Below are 23,760 nucleotides of genomic sequence, written 5' to 3'. Positions count from 1 at the left end.
TAAAAGTCAACATCTGAGTGTGCCATGAGCTGTAGTTGTTTTAAAATTAGTTTTGAGCTTAAAATAAAAAAAATGTACGGCAAACAGAATCTAATTTCAGACATGACCATATTAACGACTGTCAGATTGTGTCGGCCGGTGATCGTCAGATTTAGTTGACACGGATTGGTTTTTGTTATTTTAATTATTTTTATCTATATTTTTGTTGACTATTTTCCTTGTTTTAAAATGGCCCAATTGTTTCGTAATCACTGCCTAAATCTCCTTCGTAAGAATCCATTTGTATTTGCATCAAAAATCAATTCGAATTTGGTAAGTGGAAAAATTTATTCTGATAATATTTTGACGTCACTCTAGCGCATGATTTTAATTATTTTTACTAGACTGGCAACTTGATTAAGAGGAATATCCAGACGACCCTCGCATTAGAGAAGTTAGTTACATTTAATTTAAGCGATATTGGTGAAGGAATTCATGAAGTTACGGTTAAAGAATGGTAAGTAGTGAAATTTTTGCATTGTAATGCAACAAGTGAACTTACTTTCTATACATTAACAGGTTTGTAGAAGAAGGACAAGTAGTAAATCAATTTGATAATATTTGCGAGGTACAATCTGATAAAGCGTCTGTAACAATCACTTCTCGTTATGATGGAAAAGTCAATAAATTATATTATTCAATTGATGATATTGCACTTGTTGGCAAGCCACTTGTCGATTTTGAAGTTGAGGATGATGATAAATTGTCCGAGGAAAGTGATTCAGAATCATCGGCTTATTCGTCTGATAGCGATTCTGAAGTGATTAAAGGACGTAAAATTTTGACGACTCCAAGTGTTAGGAAAATTGCTAAGGATAATAACATTGACTTAGCTAAAGTTCATGGAACTGGCAAGCATGGAAGAATCTTGAAAGGAGATTTACTCGAATATTTGAATTTAATTCCAAAAGGAACACAAAAACCACATCCAACTCTTAAAGAAACGCCAATTGATGAATTTTTGATTCCACCACCATTAACTCATCGTACTGTTGCTTCTCCTTTAGAGCACAAAGTTGTACCATTGAAGGGTGTGCCAAAAGTTATGTTCAAATCAATGACTGAAGCTTTGAAAATTCCTCATTTCATGTACAGCGAAGACATTGACATGACTAAATTGATTCAAGTTCGTAATGATTGTAAACATCAAGCATTAGCTCGTGGAATCAAATTATCATACATGCCGTTCTTCATTAAGGCTGCAAGTATCAGTTTACATAAATATCCTATTCTTAATAGCTCAATCGACATTGAACACGAATCAATCATTTATAAGCCATATCATAATATTTCTGTTGCCATGCATACTGCAATGGGATTAGTTGTGCCAAATATTAAGGATGTTCATCATAAATCCATTATGGAGATTGCTCAAGATTTAAATAAGTTGCACGAAAAGGGTTTAAAGGGTCATTTAACACCTGAAGATTTCTCACACGGAACATTTACATTAAGTAACATTGGCAACTTCGGTGGAACTGTTTTGACTCCAGTCATTATGTCGCCACAGGTTTGTATTGGTGCTATGGGTAGAATTAGAACTCTTCCACGTTTCGGACCTAATGGTGAAGTCGTTAAAGCTAGTATCATGAATGTTAGCTTCTCCGGTGATCATCGTGTAATCGATGGTGTTACTATGGCAAGCTTTGTGTCACTGTTAGTCTCATATCTTGAGAATCCAAATCTTTTCATGTTGGATGGACATTAGAGAAGCATTTTATTTTTTTAGACTAAAAGTCTTCTTTAGAAAAATTTTGTCAGATTCAACCAGTGCGATGTTTTTGGGTGGGAATTATGTAATTTTAGACAGTCACAGTTAGTTTTTTTGGAACTAGGTAGTTGGTTTTAAACTTGATATTATTTGGAGCAATTTTAAAATAATTTGTATGGTTTTCAAAAAAAAATTGTAATGTATCAAAATAGAATTTTAAGGGTTCTGACATTTATGCATTTATATAGTTTTATGGGAAAACATTTGTAATGTTTAACGGAATTTATGTGGTTTTACAAAAGGATTTACAGGGTTTTAAACGAATTTATGTTTTAGTAGATTAGTTCTAAATTTTAGAACAAAAATAACTGTCGAATTTTAAATTAAAATGGCAATTGGTGGAATAAATTTTGAATATTCAAAAGCCGTTAAATTCAAAATTTTCAACGAATTTATGTCAATTAGGGAATGTAGCAATGTGTTCAATTTATAATGTGGAAAATCCAAAATTCTATAAATATAATTTAGGCAATAAAGTACAAAAATTAGTGGATATAGAGATTGAAATTAATTGGATGTAGCCAGCCATAACGCCGCACACAAAATCTGAACAATATTTTTCTGAGAATTTAATGAAACAAAGTGCAAATTTATAAGGGAACTTGATGCATTTATTACTTGACTAAAGAGTAAAAAAACATATTTTTATAATAATTGTAATTTTAAGACTTACAACTTTTATTTTTCAAATGGAATATACAAAAACAAATAAAATAATGTTGTTAAACAACATCCAAAATATATTAAAAATGGTGAAACAATTAGACATTTAAATTGCTTATAACTTTTTTGTTTGTTTGTTGAATGATTAAAAGAAGATTAAAATAAAGAAAGCACAAAAAATATAAATCAATTCTTTAGTTTTTTAAACTAGGTACGGGATACTACATTAAAAGAACATTGATAATCATATAAATTATAGCACCAAAACAAAAAGGAGATAAATACAAAAATAAAAAGTTTTAATTGATAAAATATAAAATATTTAAATGGCAAATATAATTTTTTTTTTTGGAATGGCATGACCTAACAGCTATGGACAAAAACAGCTACAGCTTGTCTTAGATTAAAAATTTTAAATTTAGTACGGCAGACTTTGTTTCGTGAAAACGTAAAATCTCTGTCCATAGCTATTAGGCATTAACAACTAGAATAATAATTTTGGTATTTGGAATTGGTTTAACAATTTTTTTTGGTCCAGTTCTCCTTAATTATCTTAGGATCTGACTGAGATTTGATTTTTGTGTTTGTGATGTCATCATGTAAAATGATGCTGATTAATACAATAATTTATTTGTGGGCTTTAAATCTAGTTGAGCTGCGATGTAATGTTTGGTATCAATATCAAGCTTGTATGATGTCTTCTTGCTATCACTTCCAATTATGAATGTCCATCAATATCTAACTTTTGTTGGATTTCTTTTAAGCCTATTGCTAGGCAATTTTCGCGTCCTCAGTCTTGCTTCTGATCAATTTTAATCCCAGACTCTTGAAATGTTGAAAATCCTCGATGTCGTTGACGTTGTGATTAATATTTTGAGCATTTAAAGTATTCCACTAATCGGCCACGCATTATCTTTCCCCAAGTATTGTTGATATCAAAGGGGGGTTTGAGCTTGATATCTTTTGCTAACCACTTAATACCTTTAAAGTCAATTGCTGTTGTTTCAAAGTTAGATAATAGAAATTAATACTTGTTGATAATTTCTAAATGGCTCGAGACATAAGTAATGAAGTAAAGCTGTTGACACGACGATAACTTAACAATTCAACTGATATTAGAAACCCGATTAGGCTATTGGATTGTACTATGATTTATAAACTCAAGAAGGCATCTTTCTTGGCAAGATATTCTTTGTAGCGAATTTCACCGAACCTAAAGTAAATAGGACGTAAAAAGATAGTGTCAAAAAATCGTTAAATAAAGATAATGTCAAAAAAATGAATGAACTATATAATAACAAATCATTGCAAGCAATTAAAGTTTAAAATAGATTTCTCAAACAAGATAAAATCTAATAACGTCTCAAGAAATAATAAAAGTATCAAGGTACTTTAGATCGCATGACGAGGTCAAATTTCAAATTCCCTTCGTATATTCAAATTTCCTTTATCAAAAAGTCTTATCTAACGGTTTTGTAAAATTCAAATTTTTAACGGTTTTTGTAAAATTCGAATTTGGTTAGCATTCTTTTTAAATCACAAAAATACGTTTGATCTCACCTGAGAAAATCAAAGTCAATGGTCGAATGTTCTGCCTGAATAAGACTCCAACACGTCCATAAAAAGTGAGAAGCAAGTGCAAATTTGTTTACTTGTTTATAAAGCGTCTCAACTTCCTCGTCAGTTACCTTAGCTGTTCCATTGAATTCTTTCAAATAAACTCTCAGCCATTCAAGCTGAAATTCCCTTGATGGATATTTTGTATAGTCGATAATATTGTCTGATCCGATGCCTGGAAATTCGGCGAAATGATTACCGATGTCAAATGCTTGATGATTTGGCTCAGCATATTCATAATCAATGAAAGTCACTTTATTCAACTCCTCCGTATAAATAAGATTTCCGGGCAGCAAATCATTATGACAGAATAGAACGGGAGAATTCGTTTTTTCGAGTGCACTGTATAATTCATAAAATTCATCTCGTAAGCGAGTAACTGATGGAAACGCTGTTTTGACCCTGAAACATGTGTTAATAAAAAATACAAATTATTAATGATTCACACACACAGAATGTGCTGCTGATTCTGTCATGCACAATTATTTATACCTTTCATCTTTCGTCTGATCGGTGAATTTTTCGGGAATAAGATCGAGAAACTTGAGTGTCTTTGTCTTTAGCATTGGTTCTTTTAATGCCTGTGTCGGGGTTAATGGAAGTTTGTGCATATTAGCCATATGAGTTGCGACTAATCTCCATATCTTGGGATCATAGATACTTTCTGAATTAGGAGTAATGCCTGGCACATATTCATAGCATAATCCATTCTTGAATGTTGCATATAATTGCGGTGCTAGCTTGTGACCATGTAAAAGTTTAATATTGGTCTTCTCGGCATTTCGATCAATTAACAAATCCGTTTTATTTCCATAAATTCTTACTAGGATCACGTCGTTAAAATCACTTTCCGGATCGCTGTAGAAGCATCCAACTAGCTTATTTGTAATACCATCAGTGAATAGCTAATTTTATGTAGTTCCGCAATCATTAAATGAAGTGAAACACATGAAAAGTAATAAAAAAACATTAAATTGGATGTAAGTAGATAAGCAGTAAGGAATTAAATAAAGCGTAGCTTATGACATTGTATTAAATTAAAAATAATTGATTAATAGACATAAGAAGAGATTTATTATCTCGTCATGTAAAGTTCTTATCTGCATTCATAAGATCATAAATCTACGTCAATCAAAAATAATTGTGGAATGTTCTATCTATATTCTCCCACGTCCTGTTCAATTTTTTATCATCGATGATTCACTTACTTTAAACTTAATATCGGAATATTTCCAATTGGATCGAATGATTTCTAAGATTTTCCTTATTCCTGTTTCATAATTATTTTCATCGACAATTATATCAAGATCTTCCATGAGTAACGACACTTAAAGCTTATCAATATTATCCACTATTCTCTATAAGTCCACCTTTCACAGATTACTGAACAGAATTAAAACTTTGCGACTCTTTTTATAAACAACAAAAAAAATACATGAAAAAAAAAATTTTGTACATGCGCGTGTCCGAAAAATGTTGGAACTAAACTCAATCGGTCGAAAAGTGACTTATCAGTTCTCTTGTAATTTTTTTCAGTAGAAGGTTAGAAGGTGACTAGAATAGCTGCTTATCAATTTGTCAAATTTAACTGGAAAAATAACGACATTATGAAATTCAAAATATATTTTGACTGGAATATGGAAGATCAAAATGGAATTGACTGGAAATTTTCAAAATTTCTGGAAAGGTTTAAAATATTTTTAACGGTTTTTGAGATAATTTAGGAAATCTGTCAATAATTGAGTTTAGACAGAAATTTGTCGATTCCGCTTTACTTTTATTGCTCCCTTACTCAATTTTTTATATCACTTTAACTGAGAAGAGAACTGAGTCATACGATTATGAGAGAGTGCTCAAGGATTATGCTGCATATTTTCGCTATGAAAGGATGGAACGGATTTTTAATGGATTTAAAATACAAAAGTTAAATCATTGTCAAAATCAATTAGGTATTTTATTTAAAAAATAACAATATTAATCCCTAGCATTATACACTACAAAGAGAGTAAGTGAGAGAGAGAAAATTGAGAATTGCTCATAAAATCTATTAAATACTAAGCTAGTGTCTAAGTTTTGTGTTCTTCTGCTAGACATTTTCTAATTCTCTTTAAAAATTCCGTCATCATATCCTGATTAAGTTCCTTATGCTGTCTTAATGCATGATCCCTATATGTTGATTTCCGAGTAAAGGTTGACGAGCATAACTCACATCTGAATGTTAATTTTTCCTTAAAATGAACCTTCTTTAAATGATAATTTAGTTGTGTTTCTAGGCGGAAGCTACGTTGGCAATATTGGCAGGGAAATTCAAGTATTTTATGTGCACTTTGATGATCCATTAGCTTCTTATTCTCATGGAACATTTTTCCACATTCATCACATTTAAATTTAGGATCTCCATGATAGATCATGTGCCGTTTAAGTGTCTCTAGTGACTTATATAATGTTCCACATATTTCGCATGGAATTGATGGCACAATATCTGAATGTGCTGCCTTCTTATGATATTCAAGATGGGTTTTTCCACTAAAGCCTTTATTGCATTCATCACATTTAAACTTTTTCTGTCCCATATGTATGACTGTGTAGTGCCGTTGATATACAGATTTCTGCTTGAATGTTTTGCCACAGAAACAAGTGATATTTACATTGCTGAATAAATGCTTGACATCTCGATGTGTTTTAAGACTGCCTTTAGAATAAAATACAGCATCACAGAATTCACAGCTGTATTGAATTCTTAGTTCCTTTGTCAAATGAACGTTCATGTGACATCTCATTTCATTTAAAGTTGCAACTCTATGTGGACATAAATCACATGCTATCCTCCTCATCGTTGACTTTAAATGTTTTCGTCTAATATGGACGTTTAGTCGTGAATTTGATAAAAATGCTAAGCCACAAGTAGGACAAATTGAATTTTTCTCAAGAAGATTCTTGGGTTTATGGATGTTTGTGATATGTAGATAGATGTCATACTTTTTATATGCTGAATAGTCACACATATCACAGTGATAGTTCTTGGTCTTTAAATGGATTCTCTTGACATGTTCCTTTACTTTTCGCGCCTAAAATACACTCATATTAAGGAACGGCAATTAAATATCACTAAGCAACTTACCTCTGTAAAATACTTAGAACAAACTGGACAATAGTGATCCTTCTCTGACGGTGTATCTTTTCTTCTTCGCTTCCTTTGAGTGACTGTCTTTAATTTGATTGAAATATTTTGTGGCGACTTCTTAACTTTTGTAACATGCTCATTAATTATAGTTATTGGTTCTATTGGATAATTTGGCTGCTCATCTTCCTTCTCAATTTCTTGTTTAATACTTTTCGTTGAAACAAAATCAACATTTATCTCTTCTGGATCTTCATTTGGTTCTGATTTTATTAATGGATTCTGCAGGAACTTTTGATGTGTTTTAATTATTTTAAGTTTAAAATCCACAAAGTCAGTCAGCTTATCATGACAGTCAGTACATATGACATTCGATGGAACTGTTTGATCGTTCAGGAACTAAAAAACAAAATGTAAACAAAAGTTACAGAAAAATATTTTGATTTACTTACTTCACAATAATCTCCAATAATATCCTGTATATGCTGTACATCCTCTTTTGTTAATTTAATCTTTGAATTGTCTGTGAAGCAACAGATACATTTTTTGGACGTCATTTTGACAAAATTATAAATCGTTTAGAAATCACAAACTATCATTGAAAAATCATTAATGTTTACAATTTTCATCATTAATAGTCATTAAATTCCGACAACAGTCATCAAAAGTTCGCCGCATTTAAGACAACAAAAAAATGGATAATTTAATAATTCCACCTAATCCAAACTGGTTTTCGCAATCAATTTGCTATTGTACGCCAGATAATGGCTTGATATATGGAGCAACATCCAAAATAGCGTATATACCACCGAAAAATGAGCAGGAAGAGACTCAAATGAAAATTTTGGATTTGAAGAAAAAGTAAGTGTCGTTTTTCTAATTATATCTTTAGGCTTATCACATTCTTAATTATAAATAGACTCAACTGCTTCGCTTTATGTCCAAATTACAATGAGACGAAACGTATCGCACTGATTAATGGAGATTATCAAGTTTTAGTCTACAACTTCCAGACTGAAGAAATTGTCAAAGGACATAAAGGCCATTGTGATGAATTAAACAAGCAATATCAGTTTTCCGCAATAACATTTACATCCAGCAATGTTGTTTTATCATCCCTTAATTCTGATGTCATCAAATATTGCATGTTATCAAATACTTTTAAGTCATTTCCTGATTTTTCAAATCGCAATGCTATCACAATCTTGAAGAGATCCCCAAAAGATTGTGAATTAGTTGCAGCTGGAACTAAAAATGGCTTAATATTACTGATTGACAGTGAAAAAATGGAAATTAAGGCAAGACTTCGTGGACAAGATAATGAAATCACATCACTTGACTTTATGGTGTTTCCCGTGGTTTCACAAAACATCACAAAAGTTAATAACTTCAAAAAAGCTTTTAAGCAGTCAGCTCCAATTGATGATTCTGATATTTTTGATATTTATAAAACTGATAAGATTGAGGATGAATTTGGAGCTTTTCAAGAAAATATGGAGGATAGAAGTGATGATGAGGAAACAAATGATGCAGCAATGAAAGAAAAAGTCCATACTACATCAGATTTTAACTTCTTGGAAGCCTGCAGTGACTTAAAGCATCAAATACTAAATCGTGATGATGAAAGTTCAGCTCCAACAAATCAAAATGCTGGAACTTTTGATGATAATAAAGATCAATATGGCATGAACAATGAAGACAATCCATCTGTTGATGTGTCCATTGCTTCAAATCGTTCATCACATACGCCAGTTTTTACAGAAGAATCTCTTAATTACATCGATGAATGTCAACGATTAAAGGAACTTGATGACAAGGCTAGTAATGATCAAGATATTGTTGTCCTTGCTTCTGGATCTCGAGAGTGTGTTGTATGGCTATGGGACATTATTGAGCATACAGCACTGCACAAAATTCGTTGGCATCCAAAAGCTAAGAATTTACTTCCAACTATCTTTACGAATGTTTTATGGCTGGATAAGGAAACGTTGTTGTTTACTGACAATAATGGGGAAATAACTGAGCACAAAATCCGATTTGATGACAGAAATAAGAAGATTACAGATCAGAAACAAAAGAGAACCTATGAAGTTAAGGGAGTTCTTAATTTCTGCAAGAGTAATGACAGTTCATTACTATGGATATCCTCAATTCATCGACACATCTGTTGCTTAGAAACACAGAATCTGACAAAAATTGTCAGCCTTGATACATTGCAGATCAGAATTCATTACATCATTGAAAACCCAATTGAGTCTAATGTGATTGCAATTGGTGGAAATGACAAGAGATTATGCTTATGGAATACATCAGATGCAAGTCGTCACACGATCACATTGAAGCCATTTATGAATAAAATTCAGTCGAGTGTTTTGTGCATTGCATGGCATCCAGATAAGGATAATATTTTAGGTACGAACCGTTATTTTTGAATAATTTGACAGTTATTTTCAAATAATTTTTGAACGTTATATTTTCAGCATTCAGTACACGTGAAGGTCGTGTTGGGATATTGGATACGAACAAGTTTACAAATGTGCCAGTTATATTGGAATCATTTTCAAGTCATGAGATTTATTCAATGACTTGGGCCAAATTTACAGATTCTAGTGGATCAGAAATGACAGTATTAATAGTTTGTAGCAATGGAAAGTGCGTATACTATAATTACAAAGATTTTAAGATCAATCTCTTGCCACAATTTAAAAGCATATGCTCATTGGCATCAAACGCGAATTTACTTGCTTTAGGAAATACCAACGGAAGTATTTTCATCTGTGACATGTCTAAAGGCTTTAAAGTCATAGCGCACACAAAGATTTGTCAGAAATATATTGGAATGATGACTTGGTTCAATGATAAATTGGCAATTGCATCCGAAAAAGGCATCACCATCATTAAAGACCTGAATGACGGAATGAACGAGGAAATTGCTGAGGAGAATAAGATAAAATTACAGCAACAAAAGCGAGTATATAGCGTCAGATTTGATAAAAGTGGCAATCATTTGGTCACATCCAATATCACTGGAACTGTTAATGTATGGAACCTGGAAACATCCAGCATAATTTCAGTAATGAATATTGACACGCCAGTTTATTGCGCTATTTTTATGCCTAACAATGAAGATGTGATCATTTGTGGTGGACAAGACTCAACAATTCATGCATTTGAATGGAAAAAGCATCCACAAAGTCAAGAAGTTCCAGAAAAGTCGTCAAAAAATGATGATAAATTGAAGCATATCGAATGGGGAATTTTGTCGGAAATGACTACAATCTCAAAATACAATAAGAAGCGTCGTGTTAAGAAGAAAGTATCTCCAAACAATAAAATTTCAGATATCACTAACGGAATTAAGCAGATGAAATTTGGGAACAAGAAAATCATGACTATATTCACAGCTGCAAGTCGTGAAATCTCTGTTAATCCACTTAATTTCATTCAAATGGTTTTAAGTGAAAAAAGTGGACGAGAAATGAGCATGAATGAAATAATGTTCGGAAATCGTGAGGATGTTAAGAAGATGATTGATCGAGAATGTAAGTTGATGTTATTTATAACGGCTATTTTTTTATTTGAAAAATTCATAATTTTCTACCCCTTCACTTTTCGAATTTCAAAAGTCCGTTAAATTTTTTTATACAGTCTTATGATACAATTCTGTTTAATTACAGTGGAAAACGATCAGAAATCATTTGGAACGATTATTCTACCTCAATTGACTGATGATCTCAAGGATGACATTTTGGAACGTATCGAAAATAAGACATTGACTGAAGTTCACGTCTCTATTTCGCCATCCATTTCATACGAGTAAGTCTTGCCTTATACCTAATTTATTGTACTGTATTAATCAATAATCAATATATTTTCAGTCTGTGGAAGAAATCATGCTTGGCATACGGAAAACAATGCATCGAAATCGACGAATTTATACGTGCTGTTCCTTTCTTACTCGCTGTAAATGACATCGATAATTGTGTCGACATGCTGTGCGAGTCTAAATACTTTAGAGAAGCTTGGGTGATTGCTAAAATGAGAAAAGATGAAAAGGATCCAGTTTATGATAAAATCATGCAAAAATGGATTTCTTATTTGGATTACAGTGGCAATTATGAAACTGCTGCTGCTTTATTATGCTGTATGAAAGACTGGAAGCGAGCTTTTGAAGCACTGGAAAAAAGACAGAATAAGGATGAAAAGTTTATGGAAATTTTCAACATTTTATCTTCTAAAGTTTAAAATATTTAAAGACTTAACATTTTACAATTCGAAATTGTCTTAAAATTTAGCTTTGTTAAGAATCACTTAATTAATACTTTTAATATTTTATGCATTAAAGTTTTAAAATTTTTGGAATTTGAAAAATTGGCCAATAAAACCGTTGCTTTTAAATTCAAAATTTCCCGCATTTTTTCGGCAGTCATTAAAGTCATCAAAACATTATTACATTTCTGTGATAGAACCAAATAAATAATTATGGAAGATTTAGACGATTCTATGAATGACTTGCTGGCTAATATGGATATTCCTGAGGATATCCAGCCAAGTACATCAAAGAGCAGTGAAAGTTCTAAGGAAACAAGTCAAATTAAGGCACAAAATGAAGTTAAGTTAATAACATCGGCTAAAATTCAAGTTCATTCTAATCAAAGAGGAAATCCATTACTCAAGTCTATAACTAATGTACCTTGGGAATATAATGACAAAATTGTTCCTGATTATGTCGTCGGAAAACATGGTAAATTACAGTGAAATTTCATGAAATTTGGAAAATGAATGTTTACTTCCTTTACAGCATGCATTTTGTTCTTATCGATTAAGTATCACAACTTAAAACCAGACTATATACATGAAAGATTGAAGCAACTAGGCAAAAATTATGAATTAAGAATTTTACTGGTTCATGCAGATGTTAAGGAATGTCACAATCCATTGAAGCATTTGACAAGAATTTGCCTCCTAGCCGACTTAACATTGATGCTGGCTTGGTCGTATGAAGAAGCAGGAAAAATCGTTGAGAATTACAAACTATACGAGAATGTATCTGCAGAGAAATTGATGGAAAGACAGGATGATATGGATGATTACCAAAAAGTCATAAATGCATTGACATCAATTAAATCAGTTAATAAAACGGATGCAGCAACAATTTTAACAAATTTCGGTACTTTAGAGAATCTAGTAAAGGCTTCAGAAAATCAATTAGCTTCATGTATTGGATTAGGTCCTAAAAAGGCAACTCAGTTAATAAAATTATTCAATGAACCATTTTTGAAATAAAATAAAAATAACGGTTTTTAAAAATTCAAATTTTTCATTTTAATGACAGTTAATGACGCCGATCAGTGAAACATCAGTAAACATTTCAAAAGTTTATGATTTTATTTAAATTTTAGTTCTTAAACAGCTAAGAGTCCCATTTAATTAATCAAAATGGGTTCAAATAAGAAGCATAAAAAGCATAAATCTGAAAGAAAGTCAAAATATGAAGGTAAGTTAGTGAAAAAATTAAGAAAAATTTATAGCATAAATTTAATGATTGTTGTGGGTTGATGTTGCTTAAAATAAATCAAAATTCTACATAATATTCTTAATTTTAGATCGTCCACCAAGTTTAAAACTAATATTAAAGGTGAGCGGAACGCCAGAATATGGATCCAGTAATTCTCCATATCAAATTAATATGCCAGACAAAAGTTATGAGCATTCACAGGATCATTCAGAAAAACATAAAAAATCAAAAAAGAAGAAGAAGAAGAAGGACCGTGAAAAGAGACATAAACATCACAAAAAGGACCGTCATAATAGAAGATCCAGTGTTGAAGAAAGTACAATTATGGATGATGAAGAAAATGCTCAAAGTGTGTCTGAGAATATGAATCTATATTACGCTTCGATGTTCCCATCGTCAGCTATTTCAGCAAGTCCAGCAACAAAGCCTATGATTCCGATGGTACAAGAAGAAAAGTCATTCCACACATTACAGAATGTTCCGTTGCCAGAGATAAAACCTGAAACACCAAGTCAACAATTATCTCCAATGACACCACAATCTGTTGATTCAGCAACAAGGGAACCGCGTACATGCGTATTAAAATTGAAACAACAAAGAAATCCATTAGCAAAATTATTGGATCATTTATTAAAAGCTTTAGAGAAGAGAGATCCTCATCAGTTTTTTGCATGGCCAGTTACGGATGATATAGCACCTGGATATTCATCAATTATCTCAAATCCCATGGATTTCAGTTCAATTAGACAGAAGAATGAAGAGAGCAAGTATCAAACTTTGCAGGAATTCTCTGATGATTTTCAATTAATGTGTGAAAATGCTATAAAATATAATCATCATGAAACTGTCTATAACAAAGCAGCACGTCGTTTACTGCAAGCAGGGATGCGTCTATTACAGTCAGAAAATCTCGTTCGTGGCCCATATGCACAATTTATTAAAGATGTAACAGCTAAAGAATTAGGCTTTGATCCAACATTAAAACTTGAGCATCATGATGAAGCTTATAGTATTGATTCAGCTGAATGTGATGATACTGGACTAATGTCTGAACAGCCAGATCCATTACAAGAAGAACGTGAAAAGCGTGAGAGAATGAAAGCTGAAATGGATCCAAAAACACAGTTTGAACCTTTTGTAGACCCAATGACTGCAGATGAAGTTCTTGAACAAGTTCAAAAAGCAGCAAGGGACGCTAAGGCAAGATTGAATAAGCGTAAGGCTCATAGTATGGGCTTTTTGAGAGCTAATTCTGATGGAACATCTTCAATGAAAATAATCATCCCGTCTGAAGATGGAATTCCAGAAAAGACACGAAAGCTTGGTGAATTGACTGGAAAATTAGAAAAAGGAACTGGTCTTTTACAAAGTTTCCGTGAAGATCGACGAAATGCTGTAAAATTGCCGAAACCTCTAAATTATGGATCCTTTAGTTCCTTTGCACCAACATTTGACACACGATTCTCAAATTTGACTGTTGATGAAACGGAACTGATATTAAATACTTATGGAAATGACGACAGTGCTAGTTATGCTACATCTATTACTAGATTTACTCAAGATTCAGTTTATGGAAGTACACTGGCTAATAAGCTACTTGATTTACTGACCAGTGGAGAACACAGTAAGACAATGGAAGTTTTAATTGAATCAGAACATGTAAAACAGACACAAAAGGATGTTGATAAGCTTTTGCCAAATTACCAAAAAGAAGCAAAGCAGCTTGAAAATGTTTCTGTTAATTTTGATGAATTAAGGACACTCAAGGATATTGGAGTTGATATAAGCTTCTTAAGTACATTCGAGAAAACAATGAATGGAAATGAAAATCCTGAGAATAATCTACAAACGAAACTTGACACAACATCGACACTTATTGAGCAGCTTCATCAAGTCCAAAATGATCGATTGTCAGCACCTCTTCCTCAGCATTTAAGTCTTGTTGCTCATCCTAATAAACAAGAAATGGAACTTGCTGATCAAATTACATCAAATATTACAACAATAGCAAAGAAATTGCCACCCTATGCTATATCATCTGTCGGTGGAGTAAGAAAAGCTATGGGAATGTCCAATATTCCACTTGAAAATGAGCTAAAAAGAATGTCAAAATTCAATAAACCAATCGATATTGATGGTAATGAAGTGAATATGGATATAGAACCAGCCGTTGGTGCAACAGCTGAATTTGACAATGAAATAAGGCAATTACTCGGGACAGATTAGAACTTTTTTAATTTTACTTGACTTTAATTTTATATCTGTAATGAAATTAATTTAAAAAAACTTTTAAGAAGAATAAAAACGACAAATTTTATTTTAAATTTTGTATGCTAATTGAAGTATTTAAAATTCCAGCTAAATAATCGAAAATATATGAAGAATTGAGCCTTAAAAATTCTTAAGCATATTAAATCTGAAACGTTAAAAACTTCAAAATGAGAAAAGCACCTCAAAACCTTACAATTTCAAATTTACATATCAATTACATATCAAAACCATACAAATGCTGAAACTCAAAACCATACAAATGTAATTTATTCAAAAAACGACGGTTTATTTCAAATAATTTTTAACCGTTTTTTTCTACTTTTTTTTTGAATTCCTGAAATTAAAAGTTTTCATAAACACACGAAGTAATTAAAAGACAGTCGTGTACCTTTTGATATTTCCTTCTTTATTTTTTAATTCGTCTTGTGTCTTATTTTTTCATAAAAACATTATAAATCGTATCTTTAAAATCTGTAAAAAGAAAAAAGTATTAAAATAATAATAATAAAAAGAATAAATTGTAAGGAATGTATGTAAAAATGATCAATGCATTGCTGCCCTTAACGTCTATAGTATAATGAAAATGATATAAAACGAATTTGTCGATCTCAAGGAGATTGAGCATTAAATATTTATATGAAAACAATATATTTGCATTAAAAATAATAATAAGTCATTTTCAATGTGAATATCACAAGAAATCTTAGCGTATAAACATCTTAAGTCTCACTAAAATGGGAGAGGGGAGGGAGGTCGATGGAAGTATCAAACTTACCTTCGATGTATATTATATTTATATTTATTAAAAATTATTATAATTAAATTAAATTTCATCAAATGCCATAAATTAAAGTTAAATCGTATGAAGCTCTACAATATGCAGAACTAATTGCTTAAAATGTATATTCTTAATTCTATTAAATTTGCACTTTTCAATTGAAATTATTTCTGAACTTCCACGCTGAATTGCGTCATTGTTCGTCCTTAAAATTATGGAATGTATATCCTTTATACATTAAATTATATCTTTAACGTCTCACATTAAATCTGGACAAGTAATTGTCACAGTTTGTACAATATAAGGATGTTCCAATTGTGTGCTGCTTACGGCACAAATTGCATACTGTTGTTTTCGCGGACGATTTTACGATTGCATTATTATTAAATGCGATTTTCGTTGGAACCACTTGTGTTGGTGCTGTTGATGGCGGTGCTTGTTGAGTCGTTGCATTATTATTGCCATCAGTTGAGTTTGGTGCTGGTGAGTTGCTTCCATCATTGCCTTTTGTGTCTGGTCCAAAACTTACCTTTTTTGGAATGACTTTTTGCATCTGCGATGAGCTCAAGTAGAGACTGTTCATTGGATTCTGATGAAGCTGACTAAGTGGATTCATTGGATTTAATGGCAATTGTTGTGACTGCTGTGGACTTCCCTCAAAATGCATATCTTGTGGTGGCATATAAGTCACACGTTGATATGGTGATTGCTGGAATGCATAGCCATTCTGCATATCCATTGGCATTGATTGTTGTTGCATCATTTGTTGTGGTTTTTGGTAAACATTTTGATGATTTATTGGTTGTGCTTGATACATTCCCATTCTATTCTGGTTCATCATGTAATTCATTTGTTGTTGCTGTTGTGGACTAACCATCTGATTTGGCATCATTGATGGCGGTGTCTGTTGAGCGAGTGGATTTTGGGGATAATTTTGAGGAGTTTGTCTTTGGAGGTTATATGGATGCATTGGATATCCGGTTGGATTATCACGAAGTATTGTACTATTTTGTGGTATCTGCATGTATGGTGATGCAGTCATGTTAGATGTTGATTGCAATGGAATGCCTAAATTTGGTAATCCTGATCCCTGATTAGCAATATAGTCAAACGATTGCTGCTGCTGCATATTATTATTATTGCTGTTTACATTATTGTTTGGATATTGTCCAATATTCTGCATTTGTTGGACATTTGATCCAACAGATGTGATATCTGACTTCTTCTGTATCATATTCATCATACTTGCTTGATATTGCTGGGGTAGGGATTGGGATTGTTGTGAAGGATTTGGAGGATTTTGTTGCTGGGTTGGAGGATAGATTTGATGATTTGTGGATGGATTTTGGGGAGGAACTGAATGGTAAACAGTTGGCTTTTGAATCTGCTCAAGTGTTTGATATCCGAAGTCATCTTTTGGTGATTGACTGTATTGTGGAAGTCCATTAAGTTGATAATTTTGAATGGGTGTTGGTGACATGTATTGAGATGTTGGAATTTGCGGCACTGACTCATGAGGAGCTTGAAGTGGAATTTGTTTAGTAGCCAAAATATTTGACTTGGCAGCAGGTGTGTCAACTTGATCTTTTGACTCTTCTTCACTTCCACTACTGCCATTGATGCTCTTAAGCACGCGCTCTAAAATTGGATTTGGTACAAATGTTTCGTCTTCCTCATCATTTGCTGTTGCTACCAAAATCACTTGATCACAGAATGATACGCTCTTCTTCTTGGTTCTCTTTGGTGGATTTGAATTATTTAATGTATTTTGCACAACCTGATTTAACATCTCAACTTCCCGTAATTCTTCTTGCACTTGACTCGCTGGTACTTCAAATTTAATTTGATTCTTCTTCTTATCGACAATCGCATATTCAACTTCCTCGCCATTGTCCATACGCTTTATGGTATGTGGTGTTGTTGATATTGGTGTTACTGGTGTCAATAATCCATTCATGCCTGTACGAACATTCAAACGTTTTGGTTCAGTTAATGGTGACATTTTAACCTGCTCGAAACGTGACGCAAGATCTTTAACATTATTGTCAGGTACTTTTGAGTCTGTTTGCATCTTTTTTAATGCTAATTGCTTCATTTGCAGTTCCTTGAGCCAAATCTCGGATGTATATGATGATTCTGGTCTCTTTTCAATAAAATCTTTAACTTTTAATGCCTCTTGTCGTTGCTGTAAGTGTGCGAGTATACTTGTGCATCCCTGAACGGTATCCAATGAATCGGTACGCTTGATTTGTAGACTCTTTTGAATTTCATTAAGCTGCTCATTTAATGGCTCGAGATCAATTGATGGCGGTGGTGGTGGGAAGTCTTCGGAAGCTTGACGTGAATGGCAAGTTGTTGACGGTGGACTTGGATATGGTGGCAAGTCTAGTTGTGAATTGAATCGTGCATGATGTGGAATTATAGCACAATCGACTTCATCAACATCAGTCTTTTGTTGCATGAATTTCTGTTGATAATTTGTAGGCGGTGGCATGATGTCACTTGGCTTTAATGGACTCTGTTCCTGATGAACTTGTGCACATGTGATGATTGTTTGACATGAATCCTCACTCATTGATGTGTTGGAACTTACATTTGAGATTATTGACATGTTTGCTTTATGGAATGGCTCAATTGGCTGGTCATTTGGTGTAGCATAGAAGCTTGGACCATTCTTCTGCTGTAAGTGATGTTCCTCAACAAGCTCACGTGTAAGTGCTGAAGTCTTTCTTAATGGCGGTGGTGGTGGTACTTTTGCTACAACTAATTGTCGTCCACTTCCATGGAAGCTCTTTCTCATCAATTTACTTCTCTCTAATGTTGGATTTCCAGTCACATGATACTCAAGATGTCCTTCCGACAAATATCCACTATTTGTTGATGTATCGACAATTTTTGGACTAACACCGACTGAACTGTCATCAACTGATTTCTGTGGTGTCGATGTAACTTCCTTATTTTGTGTATCCACTGCACCCTCTGTGAGATCAGGCATTGAGCGATTTTTTCGTCGAATAAGACCGCCCATAAGTAACTTTCTACGAATTTTATGCTGTTTCTTGTTGGACTTATCCTTATCTTTCTTCTCATCTTTCTCTTCCTTATGCTTCTTTAATGTATCTTTTGCATTTGTGAGACTTGCTGCTGCCTCAAAATCTTTACTTGCTTTATTGCGATCTTCACTCCTTGAACGCTTCTCTTTTGACTCTTTTGATCGTCCAAAGAGACTACGACTTTCACGTTCGGCTTTTTTCGGTGGGTCAGCAACAGTTATTGGCTCAATTGGAACAATCTGATCTTCCTGATCCATAAGTTTCAGTGAAACCTTCTTTTTTGGAAGTGTCGCATAAATTTCAATACTTTTTGTTGGCTTGTTATCTTCTTGACCCAACATCTCCTTGCTGTTCTGTCGCTGCATTGTCTTGTCCTTACTGTTTTGTCGTCCATGTCGTGGACCGTTTAATGAGTTTGTATTCGATTGATCTTTTATAAGCTCTGAGCCTTTTTCCATAAATATTCTACGATGAAGGCTTCTCGCTCTCATTACACATGTATTGTGCTTCATACGTGCAAATGTCATTGTGTGTGGATTACTATATGGTGCATTCATTGCTGCACGAGCTTTACCAGCTGCAGCATTGCATAATACTAATGCTGTCTCAAAATCGTGAGCATCTTCAACTAATTTTGATTTTTCAAGCAATTGATCAGCTTCAAGACAAAGCTTCTCACAATCGCCTGACATTGTCATAGATTCGGGTATTTTTGCCAAATGTATAATGGGATGTTTTGGAGGATATGAATCAGTCGATGATAATGAATATGAATCATATCCACCATCATAAAATTGCCCATTTCGTGTTGGACTTGGCGGCATTGAGCCATTATTATTAGTTGGATTGTTGTTTCTTTTGTTCATCAAATATAGATATGGATTATCGAGTGTTGTTGATGATGATGAGCTGGCACTATTTCTATCGCCACTCCAATTGCCTGAATCCCGCCTTCTTGGTTGATTTAAATGATCTGGTATTGAAAGTCCATCGGAATGTGATGGCGATGATGAGATTGATGCTGATTCAGCACTAAGACTTCTTGCCAATTGCTGTTTTTTAGCCATTTGAGCTTCAAGCTGACTACGACTAATGTATTCCTTCTCCTCACTACTGCTACTGCTATTTCCAGAACTTGTTAGGTTATTTGAATTATTATAGAAGATTTTCTCCTGAATGACATTTAAGTTCTGGTATTGAGCATTAATCACATTCTCGACTGTCCGCCGACTTATATAAACGTCTGTCTCATCAGATCCATTTGTATTAAATATTTTATTCTGTATGACACTAAGATTTTGATATTCGCATACAGCTCGATTTGGTGTTGGCGTTATGGCACGTCTCGTGAGACCAATTTGTGTCTTTTCTGGACTTGGTGTGATTGCACGACGATTTGAACCTGTCAATGTCGAACTTGTCACCGAGGCATCTGATTGATAACCATTTAATGTTGGTGCTGGTGGTTGTGGCAGGGCATATAGTAAAAGTAATGGCTGATATCGACCACGACTGCATTTATCGACAACTGCATCGAAATTGGGGCCAACCTGTTATTATGAAAGGATTATAAACATTAATTAGTAAAATAATTAACAAAACCTGTAAAGTTAGTAATCTTACCTCTTGTACATTGGCATCATCAAAATAAACCCATACTTTGAGTTTCGTATGGAAGAAGAATGTCGTATAATGCTTTCCATAATATGACACAACACCAACAAGTTCATGTGAATTTGTATGTGCCCATCGTGAGTCAGACACTTGATGAAAGACATCACCAAGTCTTAGTGATGTTCCAACGGCTTTAAGTACTGAATGGACTTGATCTGCTGCAGGCCTCTCTGAGTCCCACACAACACCAATCGATACAACATCAGGCTTGTTCAGCAGCGCTCGACATATGCCAATTTTAGCTCCGCACGAATTCTGTAGGAAGTGACGAGATTAAACATTTATTAGTTTTTTTTGTTATTTCTTCTGATCAGCATGGAAGTAATTAAAACTTATTTCGTTTCTATTCAGATTTTTAGGTTCCCAATTCACAAATGGACATGTGTAATATGCTACCAATAAATGGATTTTCCTTCAATTGTGTACGATCAATTTAAGTATCTTTAATATAGTCAATATGTACACATTAAATGGATCAAACGACTCAAAGCCTTTATAGTTTGTATATTTTTTATATTCATTTCAAGGCTATCAACAATTACAATTATTTCAACATGTTAAGAGTCTCATAGAAATGCGCGCGATGCATGAAAGATCTAATAAATTTATGTATTGAATTCATTTTCAATTATGTTACATGTTAGCTATGCTTTAAGCATATATAAATATAAACACAAGTATATGAATACATTTGAGACTTAAAAGTAATCTGTTGTAATAAATCTCGTACGGCAGTTAAAGCTTTGAACGAAAAATATAAGACTTGAAGGTTTCATAAATCAGGAAAGGCATGAAGTGTGCATGTAAGTAAATTAAACATCGTCGCTTATTATATTTTTGTGCATTTTCTGCGAGATGAGTGTTCCTTTTGATCGCTTTGTCTTTTTTATAACGCTGGATCTTTGAATTGTTACAAAAATGAAGATCCAGAAGCACAAACTTTATTCAAATGAGTGATTGAAAAAAGGAAGCAGCTTTAATTGTTATATTCGCTCATTTATCATAATTTGCGCTTTGTGACTGCAATCTTCTTCTTACTTATGCATCTCAAAGCTTAATGATGCGCAGTTAAACATGAATTTTTATTATTACTAGATATTTTGCAAAATGTCAAATGAAGATTCACACATTAAAGTACAATGAGATGGAAAATGTCATGCGGTAGTGTGTTTATTCGATAACCATTGTTCCATAACACAGATGGAGCTTGAAGAAGAAGAAGCACAACAGATGAATATGACTTGATCATTTACTTTCACTTTTTTGTTCGTCTTCATAATCTTGCTTTTTCGATGATTGAGAGCCCTACTTGCATTTATCATGATTATAATCCTCTAATAAATTGCAACATAATTGCTGACATGCCTCTCAACATATTCGCGGCATAAAGAAATTTTCACCTTAACAATTTAAAGCATATACAGCATGTAAAAGTGTGTTAATTTGACAAGTGGCTCTGTTATAGCCACACACAGTCTACACATGCAAGTAATCCATTTACACAAAGTGCAATGAATTGGAGAACCGAACTTAAATAAATTGCATGTGCTGTAAAAGACAAATTAACTTACCGGACAATCTCGAATATCGCCCATATTTGCTGCATTCCTTAATAATTGTCCAAATGATTGCTGTGTTCCAATCATATTCTGTGATGTCAATGCTGATGCCGAAACGTAATGCACCATCTGTGAATAGGATATAGAAAAAAATCGATTAAAATAAATGGCTTAAATAAAGGAAAGATTAGTTAATTAGTCGTGGGACGGCATATTTTATACAGCAGATAAACAAACAAATTCATTTGTATCTCGCTAATCATCGTGTCACATCTATTCTCTTCATCATCATCTGTTTTTATGTCAATTAATGTTGGCGTATTAGGGAACAGTTTGGAGAAAAAGAGTATTTGTAACTTATTAGCACCATTAAGTAGATTAAGTGACAAAGATAACTGGCTCATATGTTTAACACATAGCGGAACTTTATTTTTCTGCTGAAAATATTATTTTTGGTGTTTTGTCGTGCTGTACAGCATTAAATTCATGTTAAGCAGAATTAATGCAAATTCAAAGAAGTTGACAAATAATTTACATGAAATGGCTACAAATTGTTCATCATGTGACACTGCAAGTCATGCTGTCATGAGGTAAAGTATGTAACTGTTTAGAATGAATCGCTGGTTCTTGTGAAATGCTGTGAAATGATTCATCAAATTGGAATTTTAAATTGAGAATTTTCCAACCGTCTTTTATGATTCAAATTGTATTTCAATCAGTTGATTATAATTTCATAGTTGAAAACCCCTTCTTTGGAATATTTAGTTTGTTTTTGAACTTTGGAGAATAAACATCTCAGTTATAAGCTTTAATTCGTAAGGAATTCTTAATTACTTTTACAGTTTAGATCCAACAGAATCTAATCTTGATCACTAAGTGTTAAATGCTTTAACAATCACTTGATACGACATATTTTGTGGCTTTTCATATAAACATTATCAATCTCTGATACAATCCCTAACTGAACATGTTATCTACTGATTATAGGAAGCGATTCAAAGCTTAGATTTATTGCCCATTAAATTGTATCTAAAAAATAAAACTACCTGAAATTTAAAGCCCCGAAGATATGTTCCCAGCTATGAATAGACAATGGGTGAAAAGAAGAAAATTTTAAGACATAATTTATGGCAATATCGAATTAAAAGAAAGGTAAAAATCATGAAATTTATTGCCTTTAACATTTACATCTCATTTTTCCAGCTATCAAATCATCAGTGTGTTATCGGACAACAAGTATCTCCAATTTATCACCTAACGCATGAAATTATTGTTGTTCATCACATAAGCCATTAAAAGAATGTAAATATATCCACCAAATAATTTATTCCAAGCCCCTCAAAACTGATTATTGAAATGGAATAGACAACACACACAAAAAAGATTTTTTTACTTCAGGTGGCAATTAATAATTTTTTCACAAAACATTCTTATTTCATACAAGCCTGTCAATCGCCAATCGTTAATAAGCAACAAGTTTTGTTTCTTCACATTAAGACTTCGCCCACATCACGGCGATGTAGACAGATTTTGTGCAGTGGCAGGTATTTTTTCTTTATATTTCTGTCTCTCCAAGCTTCCTTGATATATAACTTTATAATAAGTCGTCAGATTGTTTATGAAATCTTTGAGATTATTATTGAAATCTAGTGCATACAACTTGTGTGTGCATGATAGGTGTAGAGTAACTTGCAAT

General features: G+C 33.0%; 7 protein-coding genes across 11 annotated transcripts in view; 4 read left to right on the top strand and 3 right to left on the bottom strand.

The window, feature by feature from the left end:
- Nucleotides 1–140: 140 nt before the first annotated feature.
- On the top strand, nucleotides 141–2,576 carry Dbct (Dihydrolipoamide branched chain transacylase E2). The gene is made up of 3 exons (XM_070650283.1): nucleotides 141–312; nucleotides 384–496; nucleotides 559–2,576. Exons 1-3 carry the CDS (start codon nucleotides 229–231, stop codon nucleotides 1,745–1,747), a joined length of 1,386 nt encoding a protein of 461 aa, XP_070506384.1. The 5' UTR covers nucleotides 141–228; the 3' UTR covers nucleotides 1,748–2,576.
- An 8-nt stretch (nucleotides 2,577–2,584) lies between these two features.
- On the bottom strand, nucleotides 2,585–5,488 carry eas (ethanolamine kinase 1). The gene is made up of 4 exons (XM_070650284.1): nucleotides 5,299–5,488; nucleotides 4,583–4,995; nucleotides 4,034–4,492; nucleotides 2,585–3,686 (listed from the first exon to the last, which is right to left on the bottom strand). The coding sequence occupies exons 1-4, from the start codon at nucleotides 5,404–5,406 to the stop codon at nucleotides 3,626–3,628; spliced, it is 1,041 nt and encodes a 346-aa protein (XP_070506385.1). The 5' UTR covers nucleotides 5,407–5,488; the 3' UTR covers nucleotides 2,585–3,625.
- A 526-nt stretch (nucleotides 5,489–6,014) lies between these two features.
- LOC139098160 (zinc finger protein 93-like) lies at nucleotides 6,015–7,819 on the bottom strand. Its single transcript, XM_070650282.1, has 3 exons — nucleotides 7,664–7,819; nucleotides 7,212–7,610; nucleotides 6,015–7,158 (listed from the first exon to the last, which is right to left on the bottom strand). Exons 1-3 carry the CDS (start codon nucleotides 7,766–7,768, stop codon nucleotides 6,157–6,159), a joined length of 1,506 nt encoding a protein of 501 aa, XP_070506383.1. The 5' UTR covers nucleotides 7,769–7,819; the 3' UTR covers nucleotides 6,015–6,156.
- A 32-nt stretch (nucleotides 7,820–7,851) lies between these two features.
- On the top strand, nucleotides 7,852–11,595 carry rig (rigor mortis). The gene is made up of 5 exons (XM_070650280.1): nucleotides 7,852–8,072; nucleotides 8,131–9,623; nucleotides 9,692–10,753; nucleotides 10,889–11,027; nucleotides 11,090–11,595. Exons 1-5 carry the CDS (start codon nucleotides 7,906–7,908, stop codon nucleotides 11,454–11,456), a joined length of 3,228 nt encoding a protein of 1,075 aa, XP_070506381.1. The 5' UTR covers nucleotides 7,852–7,905; the 3' UTR covers nucleotides 11,457–11,595.
- A 53-nt stretch (nucleotides 11,596–11,648) lies between these two features.
- On the top strand, nucleotides 11,649–12,527 carry Ercc1 (DNA excision repair protein Ercc1). Its single transcript, XM_070650518.1, has 2 exons — nucleotides 11,649–11,955; nucleotides 12,013–12,527. Exons 1-2 carry the CDS (start codon nucleotides 11,694–11,696, stop codon nucleotides 12,495–12,497), a joined length of 747 nt encoding a protein of 248 aa, XP_070506619.1. The 5' UTR covers nucleotides 11,649–11,693; the 3' UTR covers nucleotides 12,498–12,527.
- A 32-nt stretch (nucleotides 12,528–12,559) lies between these two features.
- Nucleotides 12,560–15,053, top strand: Brd7-9 (Bromodomain containing 7/9). The gene is made up of 2 exons (XM_070650150.1): nucleotides 12,560–12,708; nucleotides 12,818–15,053. The coding sequence occupies exons 1-2, from the start codon at nucleotides 12,651–12,653 to the stop codon at nucleotides 14,953–14,955; spliced, it is 2,196 nt and encodes a 731-aa protein (XP_070506251.1). The 5' UTR covers nucleotides 12,560–12,650; the 3' UTR covers nucleotides 14,956–15,053.
- Nucleotides 15,054–15,415: 362 nt separating this feature from the next.
- Nucleotides 15,416–23,760, bottom strand: part of ec (ubiquitin specific peptidase echinus) — a 72,655-nt gene continuing 64,310 nt past the window's right edge. For all 5 annotated transcript variants that reach the window (XM_070650030.1, XM_070650034.1, XM_070650032.1 and 2 more), the window contains 3 exons: nucleotides 22,077–22,193; nucleotides 20,455–20,760; nucleotides 15,416–20,381 (listed from right to left, as the gene is read on the bottom strand). In XM_070650030.1, coding sequence (XP_070506131.1) covers nucleotides 16,029–20,381; nucleotides 20,455–20,760; nucleotides 22,077–22,193 — 4,776 coding nt within the window. In that variant the 3' untranslated portion in view covers nucleotides 15,416–16,028. The remainder of the gene's footprint in view (nucleotides 20,382–20,454; nucleotides 20,761–22,076; nucleotides 22,194–23,760) is intronic.

The sequence above is a fragment of the Chironomus tepperi genome, unplaced genomic scaffold, assembly GCF_022539635.2.
Source record: "Chironomus tepperi strain 1889 unplaced genomic scaffold, CSIRO-AGI_Ctep_v1 contig_445, whole genome shotgun sequence".
NCBI classification, from domain to species: domain Eukaryota; kingdom Metazoa; phylum Arthropoda; class Insecta; order Diptera; family Chironomidae; genus Chironomus; species Chironomus tepperi.
This window is presented reverse-complemented; position numbering and strand designations above follow the sequence as displayed.

What these genes read in the sequence shown, in the direction of transcription:
- Dbct (XM_070650283.1), top strand. Translation starts at nt 229, where the DNA reads ATGGCCCAATTGTTTCGTAATCACTGCCTAAATCTCCTTCGTAAGAAT. An exon ending in CAAAAATCAATTCGAATTTG is followed by an intron (nt 313 to 383) that starts GTAAGTGGAAAA and finishes TATTTTTACTAG; the next exon opens with ACTGGCAACTTGATTAAGAG. An exon ending in GAAGTTACGGTTAAAGAATG is followed by an intron (nt 497 to 558) that starts GTAAGTAGTGAA and finishes ATACATTAACAG; the next exon opens with GTTTGTAGAAGAAGGACAAG.
- eas (XM_070650284.1), bottom strand. Translation starts at nt 5,406, where the DNA reads ATGGAAGATCTTGATATAATTGTCGATGAAAATAATTATGAAACAGGA. An exon ending in ATTCCGATATTAAGTTTAAA is followed by an intron (nt 4,996 to 5,298) that starts GTAAGTGAATCA and finishes ACATAAAATTAG; the next exon opens with CTATTCACTGATGGTATTAC. An exon ending in GATCAGACGAAAGATGAAAG is followed by an intron (nt 4,493 to 4,582) that starts GTATAAATAATT and finishes CACATGTTTCAG; the next exon opens with GGTCAAAACAGCGTTTCCAT.
- LOC139098160 (XM_070650282.1), bottom strand. Translation starts at nt 7,768, where the DNA reads ATGACGTCCAAAAAATGTATCTGTTGCTTCACAGACAATTCAAAGATT. An exon ending in TTATTGGAGATTATTGTGAA is followed by an intron (nt 7,611 to 7,663) that starts GTAAGTAAATCA and finishes TTTGTTTTTTAG; the next exon opens with TTCCTGAACGATCAAACAGT. An exon ending in GTTCTAAGTATTTTACAGAG is followed by an intron (nt 7,159 to 7,211) that starts GTAAGTTGCTTA and finishes AGTGTATTTTAG; the next exon opens with GCGCGAAAAGTAAAGGAACA.
- rig (XM_070650280.1), top strand. Translation starts at nt 7,906, where the DNA reads ATGGATAATTTAATAATTCCACCTAATCCAAACTGGTTTTCGCAATCA. An exon ending in AGATAAGGATAATATTTTAG is followed by an intron (nt 9,624 to 9,691) that starts GTACGAACCGTT and finishes TTATATTTTCAG; the next exon opens with CATTCAGTACACGTGAAGGT. An exon ending in TCGCCATCCATTTCATACGA is followed by an intron (nt 11,028 to 11,089) that starts GTAAGTCTTGCC and finishes ATATATTTTCAG; the next exon opens with TCTGTGGAAGAAATCATGCT.
- Ercc1 (XM_070650518.1), top strand. Translation starts at nt 11,694, where the DNA reads ATGGAAGATTTAGACGATTCTATGAATGACTTGCTGGCTAATATGGAT. An exon ending in TTATGTCGTCGGAAAACATG is followed by an intron (nt 11,956 to 12,012) that starts GTAAATTACAGT and finishes CTTCCTTTACAG; the next exon opens with CATGCATTTTGTTCTTATCG.
- Brd7-9 (XM_070650150.1), top strand. Translation starts at nt 12,651, where the DNA reads ATGGGTTCAAATAAGAAGCATAAAAAGCATAAATCTGAAAGAAAGTCA. An exon ending in AAGAAAGTCAAAATATGAAG is followed by an intron (nt 12,709 to 12,817) that starts GTAAGTTAGTGA and finishes TCTTAATTTTAG; the next exon opens with ATCGTCCACCAAGTTTAAAA.